Source organism: Lithobates pipiens, unplaced genomic scaffold, assembly GCF_037356315.1.
Source record: "Lithobates pipiens isolate NorthernLeopardFrog02 unplaced genomic scaffold, aLitPip1_a1.2 Scaffold_13, whole genome shotgun sequence".
Lineage (NCBI taxonomy): Eukaryota > Metazoa > Chordata > Amphibia > Anura > Ranidae > Lithobates > Lithobates pipiens.
In genome coordinates, this window is record NW_027507718.1 from 362,328,312 (window position 1) to 362,340,001 (window position 11,690).

General features: G+C 47.7%; 1 protein-coding gene across 1 annotated transcript in view; it reads left to right on the forward strand.

Moving 5' to 3' along the window:
- Positions 1 to 1,811, forward strand: part of ANXA10 (annexin A10) — an 89,951-nt gene extending 88,140 nt beyond the window's left edge. Inside the window, exon 12 of the mRNA XM_077477169.1 lies at positions 1,248 to 1,811. Coding sequence (XP_077333295.1) covers positions 1,248 to 1,316 — 69 coding nt within the window. The 3' untranslated portion in view covers positions 1,317 to 1,811. The remainder of the gene's footprint in view (positions 1 to 1,247) is intronic.
- The last annotated feature ends 9,879 nt before the right edge of the window (positions 1,812 to 11,690 follow it).

An 11,690-nucleotide genomic window follows, 5' to 3' on the forward strand; every position in this document is an offset into this window, starting at 1 on the left:
TTGTATGTATTCTGGAATTCATTTTTTTATGTGTGTTTCACGATGTGTTTAATGGAGAAAAACATTAATAAAAAGAGATTGAAAAAAAAAAAGTATGCAGTTGATTAAGAATTTATTACAAGAGGGAAACACCATCTGTAAATTACTCCACAATTTAGACCATGTTTCATATTACACCCATATTTACAATGTGACATAAAACATGATCAACATGCACAACCCCCCACCCCCAAACTGGTTTGCACACTTGAAAGATTGTGTGGCTCTTCTCCCTGCTGGCTCCAGTCATACCCTGTTTCCCCGAAAATAAGACCTAGCGTGATTGTCGGTGATGGCTGCAATATAAGCCCTACCCCCCCCCCCCATAAGCCCTAGTTAAAGTCTGTGTAGGTCTTATTTTCAGGGTAGGGCTTATTTTTGTGGGAAAACAGGGTAGAGCTTATTTGGGTGGTAGGGCTTATATTGCAGCCATCACCGACAATCACGCTAGGTCTTATTTTTGGGGAAACATGGTATATGACACACAGCTGCAATATTCATTCACAGGCATACATGAATGAAAAAATGTCCCAGCTGCCATTGTAGCAGAGGGACTGTAGTTCTCAGTGAAGCGCAAGTGTGATGATGTCATGGCACTTGTAGTCCACAGGGGCATAGATAAGGGGAGGATAGGGGGATTCAAACCACCCCCAGAGCATCTGCAGCAGCTAGTGCTGACATCAACTGAGCATTGCAAAGCAGGAGCCACTCTTGACTTCTGTTTAGACAAATAATGGATGTGTGTTAAGTAATTTAAGGGGACAGCAAATGTACACTATTATACATGCTGTACATTATAGCAAAGTGCAATTTCTTCAGTGTTGTCACATGAAAATATATAATAAAATATTTACATAAATATTGTAAGATATACTGTGTGTGTGTGTGTGTGTGTGTATGTGTGTGTGTGTGTGTGTATATATATATATATATATATATATATATATATATATATATATATTGTATATACACACACTTACCTTTTAAAATGTCTTTATAGATGCAGGGTCCTCTTTAGATTTCCTCAACAATATCAGTGCTGCTCTCTGCATCATTGTATGTGTGTTCAGGGCACTGTTAGTAACTCCCTTCACTCAAAGGATGTCCTCCATCTTTATTTATAGGAGAATAAATACAAATATAAAAATATGAAAAATACTGTGATAATCATAACTGTTCTTAAACTCTTGTGTGTTTTTATTTTTTAGCATTATGCATCAGGACACTATGAAAAAGCCCTTCTTGCCATCTGTGCTGGAGACATACAGGACTACTGAAAATGAAATTCAAACTGGAAAACATTTGTCAAAGCATTCTGAATCAAATGATGTTACTTTTAATAATGATTACAGCAGAAAAAGTTTAATCAGACTATTAAGGGTGTAAATTGATTGTATTTCTGATTTTAAAAAAAACATAAAAAACAAAAAAAATCACATATTAGCAATTTCTGCATTATTTAATGTATTTTTACTGCACTATATTTTTGTATGACTCTTTGCTATAGAAAAACAGCATTATCACATGAGACTTTTTATTATTTCCCAGCAAATGTGTGCCCATTAATTTAGGTGGAATATTTTATGTTTATTTTAGGTTAATTGCTTAAATATATATAAATGTTCAAAAGTAGCAGTCTATCAGCTGTGGCGTTGTGTGCCAGTTGAAAGTATTCAAGATACAAGTAAATATTATGTTTAATTAATATCAACAAAGACAATTTTCCCTGAGTTAGTATGCAAATTCAATAAAAATGAATGTGACTTTGTGAATAGTGTATACTCCTCAATAGGGATGGCCGAACTGTTCGCCCGGCGGTCGGTTCACTGCGAATTTTGCATGTTCGCGATTCGCCCGATCGGCAGACTATTACTGCTGTTCGCCCGGCGGACATATGTGTTTACAGTGTGAAAGAACTTTGGCCCATGATGACACATCCATCATGGGGTACATCATGGGGTACAGGACAGCCAATTGAGACATTTCAGCACATGGACAATTGGACATTCCCCCTACCTTATAAATAGACCTGATCTGGCGGCCATTTTACATTCTGTCTTATGTCAGTTTAGGGACAGGACGCTGTGTGGAGCAGGGAGAGACTGTAGTGACACAAATTGCTAGCTATTAGGTCCACAAAAGTCCTTTTTTATAGGTGTAGTACAGTATATAGGGTTCAGTGCACTGCTGTACTGGTGATTGCAGCAGCCTGTCTTTTGTCAGTGCAGGGAGGGACAGGACGCTGTGTGCAGCAGGGACAGTCAGTTTAATCACTAGCTAGCTATTACTATTAGCTCCACAAAGGTCCTTTTAAGGACTGGTATAGGTGTACAGTATATAGGGTTCTGGTGCACTGCTGTGCTGGTGATTGCTGAGTGCACTGCTGACTGATTCTGCAGCTGTCTTTTGTCAGTGTAGGGACAGGACGCTGTGTGGAGCAGGGACAGTCAGTTTAATCACTAGCTATTTCTATTAGGTCCACAAAGGTCCTTTTAAGGACTGGTATAGGTGTACAGTATATAGGGTTGTACACGTATAATATACTTTCTTACAAATATAGAAAGAATATTATATTTGACTGCCCGATTCTGCAGCTGTCTTTTATCAGTGTAGGGACTGAGGGACAGTCTGCAAATCACTAGCTACTAGGTCCACAAAGGTCCTTGTAAGTACTGGTATAGGTGTACAATATATAGGGTTGTGGTGCACTGCTGCTGACTGCTGCCCTATTCTGCTGCAGTCTTTTATCAGTGTAGGGACTGAGGTAAAGTCTTCAAATCACTAGCTACTAGGTCCACAAAGGTCCTTTTAATGACTGGTATAGGTGTACAATATATAGGGTGCTGGTGCAGGGCTGTGCTGCAGATTACTGCCCTATTCTGCAGCAGTCCTTTATCAGTGTAGGGACTGAGGGACAGTCTGAAAATCACTAGCTACTAGGTCCACAAAGGTCCTTTTAATGACTGGTACAGGTGTAGTACAGTATATAGGGTTCAGTGCACTGCTGTGCTGGTGATTGCAGCTGTCTTTTGTCAGTGTAGGGACAGGACGCTGTGTGGAGCAGGGACAGTCAGTTTAATCACTAGATAGCTATTACTACTAGGTCCACAAAGGTCCTTTTAAGGACTGGTATAGGTGTACTATTTGGCGTGCAGTATATAGGTGTGTAATACACGTATAAAGTACTTGCACATATAGAAAGCATAGTATAGTGCATTTCCACTGTGCTGTATTGTGACTGCTGAGCGTTTCTGCAGCGATACTACAAAGAGTGACAAACTCAATAAAAAAAAGTATTATAACTGGTGTGATAGACCAGTGGCCCCCAAAAACGACAGATTGAAGCGGGGTGTTATATAACTTCTTCCACATACATACTGCACTTCTCTAGAGACTTTTGTCACAGGGTCATTTAAAAAAATGACAGGCAGAGGAAGAGGCAGGCCCTTCCGCAGGGGTGGTAGGGGTAGGGCAGGAGCAACAGGCTTGAGCCAAAGACTTGGTTGAGTGGCTCACTCAGCCTTACTCTTCTGCACCCTCCTCATCCTCTCGATCTGCACCCTCTTCTTCACTCTCTGCTGTGTGCACCCCCAAAGACACTACCACCAACACCACCACCACCACCATATACCTTCCGCTTGAGTCACAGGAATTATTTTCCGATCCATTCGGATCAGGAAGAGGAGGTAGCAGGGCTGCTGATAGAAACCATGGGGCTCCGTACAGCCTACCTGATGGGGCCCCCTTCTGCCCCAACCTCAACCCCACCTATCCATCCATCGAAAGGGCTGATATGGGTGGGAAGGGGTTAATGATGCCAAGAGGTGCCCATGTCTTACTTTGTAAACTTACAATCTTTTTATTTATGTACATTATATTAAAATATGCAGCAAAGTCAGTATAACTGGCAGAAGATGCGGGGGTAGGTCAGTAGAACAACGGACAGAGTCCCCCATTTCACATCAGAGCCCCCTCCATCACAGCAGAGTCCCCTCCATCACAACAGAGCCCCTCCATCACAGAAGAGCCCCCTCCGTCACAGAAGAGCCCCCTCCATCACAGAAAAGCCCCCTCCGTCACATCAGAACCCCCTCCGTCACATCAGAACCCCCTCCGTCACATCAGAGCCCTCTCCGTCACAGCAGAGTCCCCTCCATCACAGCAGAGTCCCCTCCGTCACAGCAGAGTCTTCTATATCACATCAGAGCCCCCTCCATCACAGTAGAGTCCCCTATATCACATCAGAGCCCCCTCCATCACAGCAGAGTCCCCTATATCACATCAGAGCCCCCTCCATCACAGCAGAGTCCTCTATATCACATCAGAGCCCCCTATATCACATCAGAGCCCCCATCGTCACAGCAGAGTCCCCTCCGTCACAGCAGAGCCCCCTCTCTCACATCAGAGCCCCCTATATCACATCAGAGCCCCCTCCATCACATCAGAGCCCACTCCATCACATCAGAGCCCACTATATCACATCAGAGCCCCCTATATCACATCAGAGCCCACTCCATCACAGCAGAGTCCCCTATATCACATCAGAGCCCCCTATATCACATAAGAGCCCCCATCGTCACAGCAGAGTCCCCTCTCTCACATCAGAGCCCCCTATATCACATCAGAGCCCCCTCCATCACATCAGAGCCCACTCCATCACATCAGAGCCCACTATATCACATCAGAGCCCCCTATATCACATCAGAGCCCACTCCATCACAGCAGAGTCCCCTATATCACATCAGAGCCCCCTATATCACATAAGAGCCCCCATCGTCACAGCAGAGTCCCCTCCGTCACATCAGAGCCCCCTCCGTCACATCAGAGCCCCCTATATCACATCAGAGCCCCCTCCATCACATCAGAGCCCACTCCATCACATCAGAGCCCCCTATATCACATCAGAGCCCCCTATATCACATCAGAGCCCACTCCATCACATCAGAGCACCTCTCAACATCAGTCCCCATTTCAGGTTGGTGGGGGAGGGGGCCTCTCAGGAGGTGTTAGGATCGTTTACATTACAAAACATTTCTGACTGTTCATGTTGTGTCTGTGCTGGCAGGCCAGATGCAGTGTCAGTGGGCCTGTTTTAATCTGTGCCCACATGAGAGAACTCTCCTGCACAGCAGCATGTCTCTTACCTAAGAAGCTCCTGTCCCGGGCTGCTAATCCTTAGACTTCTCTCCTCCAACCAATGAGAGCAGCGGAGGGGTGTGGTCTTGGGTCTGTGGAGAAGGCAAACTAGAAGCTCTGGACTGGATTACAGAGCTCAGCTGAGGTCCTGGGAGACACAGATTCCTGGATTCTGTTTCCAGGATTTTGTAATGGAAAGATCCAGTGTGTAGTATACAATGAGCGTAGGGAGCCACGGGCCCCCCTGAGGGTGTAAATTAGAAAACTTTTTTTAGGTTTTTTCCACTGAACTGTATTTGAAGCTGCACAGGCCCCCCCTGCTGGCCGGGCCCAGTACAACAGGGCTGGTTGTACTGGCTTATCAGAGGCCCTGGGAGGTAGCAACAATCGCCACTCAGGAGTCTGACGACAGTACCCAGATCAGCCCAAGGAGGAGGTTGGTCCCCGCTGTTGCTGCCTACTCCGAGATCTCTAATTATGGCGGTGGGGAAGGTGACGTTGATGATGACGTGTCTAGTGATGTCACGTGGGTGCCCACAAGAGAGGAAGAGGAGGGGAGTTCAGAGGGAGATATGGACCAGCAGATAGGGAGTAGAAGCAGGCGGAATTTAGATTGCACAGGAGGGACAAAGCAGACTTTGAATGTATCAGGAGCGAGGAATCAACCATGTACGGTCACATCTGGCGCTCCCAGGATGCCGGCACATGGCTCCGCAGTGTGGGCTTTTTTTAACGTGTCCGCTGCTGACAATAGTGTTGCCATCTGCAATCTTTGCAGTCAACGCATAAGTCGTGGTAAGCCCAAGACTCACCTAGGGACGACCGCCTTAAGAAGGCACATGAGCTGCCATCACGAGCCCAGTGGGAGCAACAAAACCCACAAAGCCACACTCCAGGCTCTCACTGTCCAGCCTCGTCTTCTCCTTCTCCTCTCTCCTCACAATTGTCCTCCACTCCACCTTCCATCACGCCATCCTCACGTTTTTCTGCAAAAAGGCAGGCTTCCGTGGGCCAAATGTTCGATGGCTGGCTTGTCAGAACTGATAGCCCGCTAACTACTGCCATCTAAACTGGGTGACTCGGAGGCCTTTCGAAAATTTGTGGCCATTGGAACACCACAATGGAAGGTCCCAGGAAGGAAGTATTTCTCACAGAAGGGCATCCCAGAGCTATATGGCCATGTTCAGCGGCAAGTGAATGTATCTCTGGCACACAGTGTCGGTGCCAAGATACATCTGACCACAGATACGTGGTCTAGCAAACACGGGCAGGGAAGGTATATCACTTTTACTGCCCACTGAGTAAACCTTCTGACAGCCATCAAGCATGTAGCCCATGGCACCCATGTTGATTTGGTTTTACCGCCATGGATTGCATGCAGGCCTGGCTCTTCTTCTACTCCATCCTCCTCGGCTGACTCCTCCTTTTCCGCTGCTAGCGTCTCTTCCGCTGCGCCGCCCAAGCTCCCCAGAACCTATTCGACATGCCAGGTGAGATGTTGCCATGCCATGCTGCATCTGTTGTGCCTGGAAGCCAAGAGCCACACTGGCCCTGCACTCCTTTCAGCTTTACATTCACAGGCAGATCAGTGGCTAACACCGCTCAATTTGACAGTTGGTAAAGTGGTGTGTGACAACGGTGCCAAACTGCTTAGCGCATTGAAACAGGGCAATATTATGCACGTGCCATGCATGGCACATGTCTTAAACTTGGTCGTGCATCGATTCGTTGTCAAATACCCTGGGGTCCAGAACATCTTGCGGCAGGCAAGGAAAACCTCGGCCCATTTCAGAAGATCTTACACGGCCATGGCTCGCCTTGCTGACATTCAGCGGCGACACAATCTGCCGGTCAGACGTCTTATTTGCGATTTCCCGATGCGATGGAACTCAACCTTCTATATGCTTGATAGGCTGCTCCAGCAGAAACGTGCAGTTAACAACTACCTGTACGAACTCTGCGGCAGAACAGGTTCTGGGGAGCTGGGTTTTATTTCACCGCGCCAGTGGCTGCTCATGCGCGACACATGCAGACTTCTGCGGCCATTTGATGAGATTACCAAACTGGTCAGTCACAGCCATGGTGCCATCAGTGACATGGTACCTTATGCCTTCTTTATGGAGCGTGCATTGAGTCGTGTCATTGATCAAGCCGTGGAGGAGCAGGAGCAGGAAGATGGGGAAGTCACAATGCTGGATGAATTCCCAGGGGGGGGGGGCTACTCTATCTGAGACAAGTCAACAGCAGGTGTCTGAAGAAGAGTCAGAGGAGGATAGTGCCGGGGCGGATGAGGAGGAGCAAGAAGAGCATGCTTTAAACATTTCTGGGATCCCTGTTGTTGTACGTGGATGGGGAGAAGAGAACGAGGAGGACGACATTATCCTGGATGATGAGCAGGAGCCAGGCCACCAGAACGCTTCCAGTTTAGTGTAAATGGGGACCTTCATGCTCCAGTGTTTTAACAGGGACCCCCGTATAAAATGCATAAGGGTCAAGGACCAGTACTGGGTGGCAACATACTTAGACCCCCGGTACAAACACAAAATGGCGGAAATGTTACCACCGTCACAGAGGGCTGTCAGAATGGATCACTTCCAGGCCTTGCTTCGAGAAATGCTGCATTCTGCTTTTGCGTGAGCTGGCAGAGGAGGAATTCCCACTCCCAGAGAAAGAGTTGCGGGTACCAATCCAACAGCGCCTGCAAGAAGAGGGCGGTTTGAAGGTGTGTTGGTGACTTCTGATATGAGGTCATTCTTTCAGCCGACCCATTGTCAGGTCTCATCCGGATCCAGCATCAGGGAACGCCTAGACCGACAGGTGTCCGACTACATTGGGTTAACGGCCGATGTGGACGCTCTGAGGAGTGATGAACCCCTGGACTACTGGGTGGGCAGGCTTGACTTCTGGCCAGAGCTTGCCCAATTTGCAATGGAACTGTTGGCTTGCCCCTCATCCAGTGTCCTGTCCAAAAGGACATTCAGCGCAGCAGGGGGGATCGTGACCGATAAGCGCACCCGCCTAGCTCACGACAGTGTTGACTACCTCACATTTATAAAAATGAATGAGGCATGGATCTCAGAGGAATTCAACACATGTGACCAGTAGACCATGTATATCTCTATAAACGATTTATTTAATCGAGCACATGGACCTTTTTTCTACATTTGGCTCACTTCCTTGTACAAAAAAAGCACACCGTACTATATGCCCATACCCTCCTGTTTGAAGAGGGTGAACGGTGTCATATTTTTGGGGCCCAACAGTGAGTTGCTGGTATCAGTGCTGCTGTCAGTGCTCTCTATCTCGGTGCTGGTGTCAGTGCTCTCTATCACGGTGCTGTTGTCAGTGCTCTCTATCTCGGTGCTGGTGTCAGTGCTCTATATCACAGTGCTGGTGTCAGTGCTCTATATCATGGTGCTGGTGTCAGTGCTCTATATCATGGTGCTGGTGTCAGTGCTCTATATCACAGTGCTGGTGTCAGTGCACTCTATCATGGTGCTGGTGTCAGTGCTCTATATCACGGTGCTGGTGTCAGTGCTCTATATAACGGTGCTGGTGTCAGTGCTCTATATCACGGTGCTGGTGTCAGTGCACTCTATCACGGTGCTGGTGTCAGTGCTCTATATCACGGTGCTGGTGTCAGTGCACTCTATCACGGTGCTGGTGTCAGTGTTCTATATCACGGAGCTGGTGTCAGTGCACTCTATCGCGGTGCTGATGTCAGTGCTCTATATCACGGTGCCGGTGTCAGTGCACTCTATCACGGTGCCGGTGTCAGTGCTCTCTATCTCGGTGCCGGTGTCAGTGCTCTCTATCATGGTGCTGGTGTCAGTGCTCTCTATCACGGTGCTGTTGTCAGTGCTCTCTATCTCGGTGCTGGTGTCAGTGCTCTCTATCTCGGTGCTGGTGTCAGTGCTCTCTATCTCGGTGCTGGTGTCAGTGCTCTCTATCACGGTGCTGGTGTCAGTGCTCTCTATCACGGTGCTGGTGTCAGTGCTCTCTATCTCGGTGCTGGTGTCAGTGCTCAGTCTCTATCGCAGTGCTGGTTTCAGACAGTGAGGGAGATAGCAGTGGAGAAGCCAATCAGCAGGCAGTGCCAGCACCATGGCTGAGGGTCAGCACTGGACTGGCACCTCTGGACCACCGCAGTGGAACCCCGCATAGGTGGGAATAAGGGCCGGGCAGAGGGAGGGGCTCAAGCACAGGTTAGCACATTGGGACACTGGCACAGGACTGCGCTGCCCTGACTGTAGCATTGATCATCTCCTTTAACCCCTTCATAGCCTGCCCTGACCTTGCCTCTCCTCCATGGCCTTCATTCGCTCCTGAATTGTCAAAATTTCACAGATAAAAAAAGAATGCTTGTTGTGTTCGATCCCAGAGTAACTTAATACTTTTGTTATGTCAGTGTCCATGTGGTGGGACTATGTGTGCACAGCTAGTAAGTATTTTGTGGCTGAAAATATGACCTGTAGGTTTTTAAGGTTCGCCTGCTATTAAAGTCAATGGGGTCCGCCGCGAACTTCTAGCTGTGTTCGCGGTTCTCGTTCGTGAAACGCCCCGTCGGAAGTTCGTCCATCACTACCCACTATTATGAAACTCTGATTAGCACTTGGGAGTCAGGAACACACAATGTTCAAGGTGTCAAAAGTGTTCACCATCGATGGTACAGCCTCAAGCCTGGCACACACTACTAGATTTTTTCCATTCAACCTAGCGAGTTTGAACGAAAAAAAATTGTCACCTTCGGTCGGAGCTGCTGTACTCACTATGCAAAGCAAGAACATCGATCTCCTCCGCTGAGTTGTTGTGTTCTGACAGGGGGGTGGCCCCCTCCGGAACAATCTGATCAGCGCTCTCTGCCATTGGCTGAGAGTGCTGATTGGGAGACCGTCGGCTGCTGGTTTTCCAGCATACTCGTCCAACAGAAGCCGGCTTCTGTCAGACAGACCGACATACACACGGGCCAAATGACGGTCTTTTTTTGGACTGGCAAATGTTTCCCGACATTCGGCCCGTGTGTACCTGGCTATAGGGGTTGAAAATTGGTTGGTAATGGAACCCTCTAGTTGGGCTATGTGGTGATTTTAGTTGCCAGTAAGGCCATCATTTTCATCACTTGTGACATCTTTGACTTCAAGGCTGCTATCTCTGCATTAACCTCTACTGCACCCACTTGTATTATTGAATGCACAGCAGGTGATCTTCTTAAAGTATAACTTAGGCTGCTTTCACACTGCTCCATCAGCAAAATAAAGCATGAAGACATAGATGGTTGGGCAAGTTTGTTGTGAATATTAACCCTTTCCTGCCATAACCACTGGTCCTTTAGGAGGTTCTAAATGCCGGGAGGCGGAGGTGGAAATTCTGATCATGTGACCGCTGTGACTGGTTGTCAGAGCGGTCACATGATAAGAAAGCTCCTGATCACAAGTAGGCATCGGGAGCTTTCTGGTACCTGTCAGTTACTGTACTTATTGCTGATGTCCGTATGAAAATATGTGACCTCTCGGTGGGTGGGCTTTAATGCAACTTATATGTGCCCCCAAATGTAAATATTGCTGTGCCCAGAGCGTGCACTTTGTGTGTTCTGCATTTGGGGGCACATAGATGTAGCGTTAAAGCCCACCCGCCGAGAGGCCGCATATAAATGCGTACGGACATCGGGAAGAAGTTAAAAAGAAGAAGTTAAAAATTACTTTACGTAGTGTTTTCAGTTTGTGGTGCTACAATATAGAAAGATGGTTCCTATGGGGTCATACTTAGGGTCATACTTGGGGGGTTCACTCCTGCGCCAGGCTGTGGGCGTCCACTGACACACATACAGTCTGGCTGGGCCCCGTCCCTTGCTCTCTCCTCATTGGATTTGACTGACAGCAGCAGGAGCCAATGGCTGCACATGTAGCGTTGCCACCTTTATTTCAAGTCAAATCTGAGAGTAGTAGTGTGGTGCGCATATCGTGCTGTAGCGAACAGTGGGTGTGACTAAATTACGCTTGCTGACATCATTGCCCTGCCCTCCCCCAGTGATGCCGAACTTGCCCTCAGACGGCAACAGATTTGTGCTTGACTATCTTGGTTACTTGGGGAGCCACAGCCCAGTCTGGATATGTCTGGGTTTCAGTCCGCCTGAAACCTTGACACATGATTCAAAACCCGGACTGCCCGGATTAATCCTGGACAGGTAGCAACCCCATGCACATGCAAAGGCTTGCAGTTATTGCAGTTTCTGGTGGGACTGGGTTCTAGGTATTTGAATGGAGGGGGGGCACAGTTAATCATAAAGCTTTTTTTTACCTGAATTCAAGCAATGCATAAAAAGAAAAAGCTTTAGAAGTGAAAGCTGAACACTAGGTAGATGCAATGCAAAGAAATTGGAGTGATATCAAATGCAAAAAGAAGCATTACCGTATATACTCGAGTATAAGCCGAGATTTTCAGCCCCTTTTTTGAGGCTGAAAGTGCCCCCCTCGGCTTATACTCGAGTCACCGCCGTCTGTCTACTCGATCAGCGT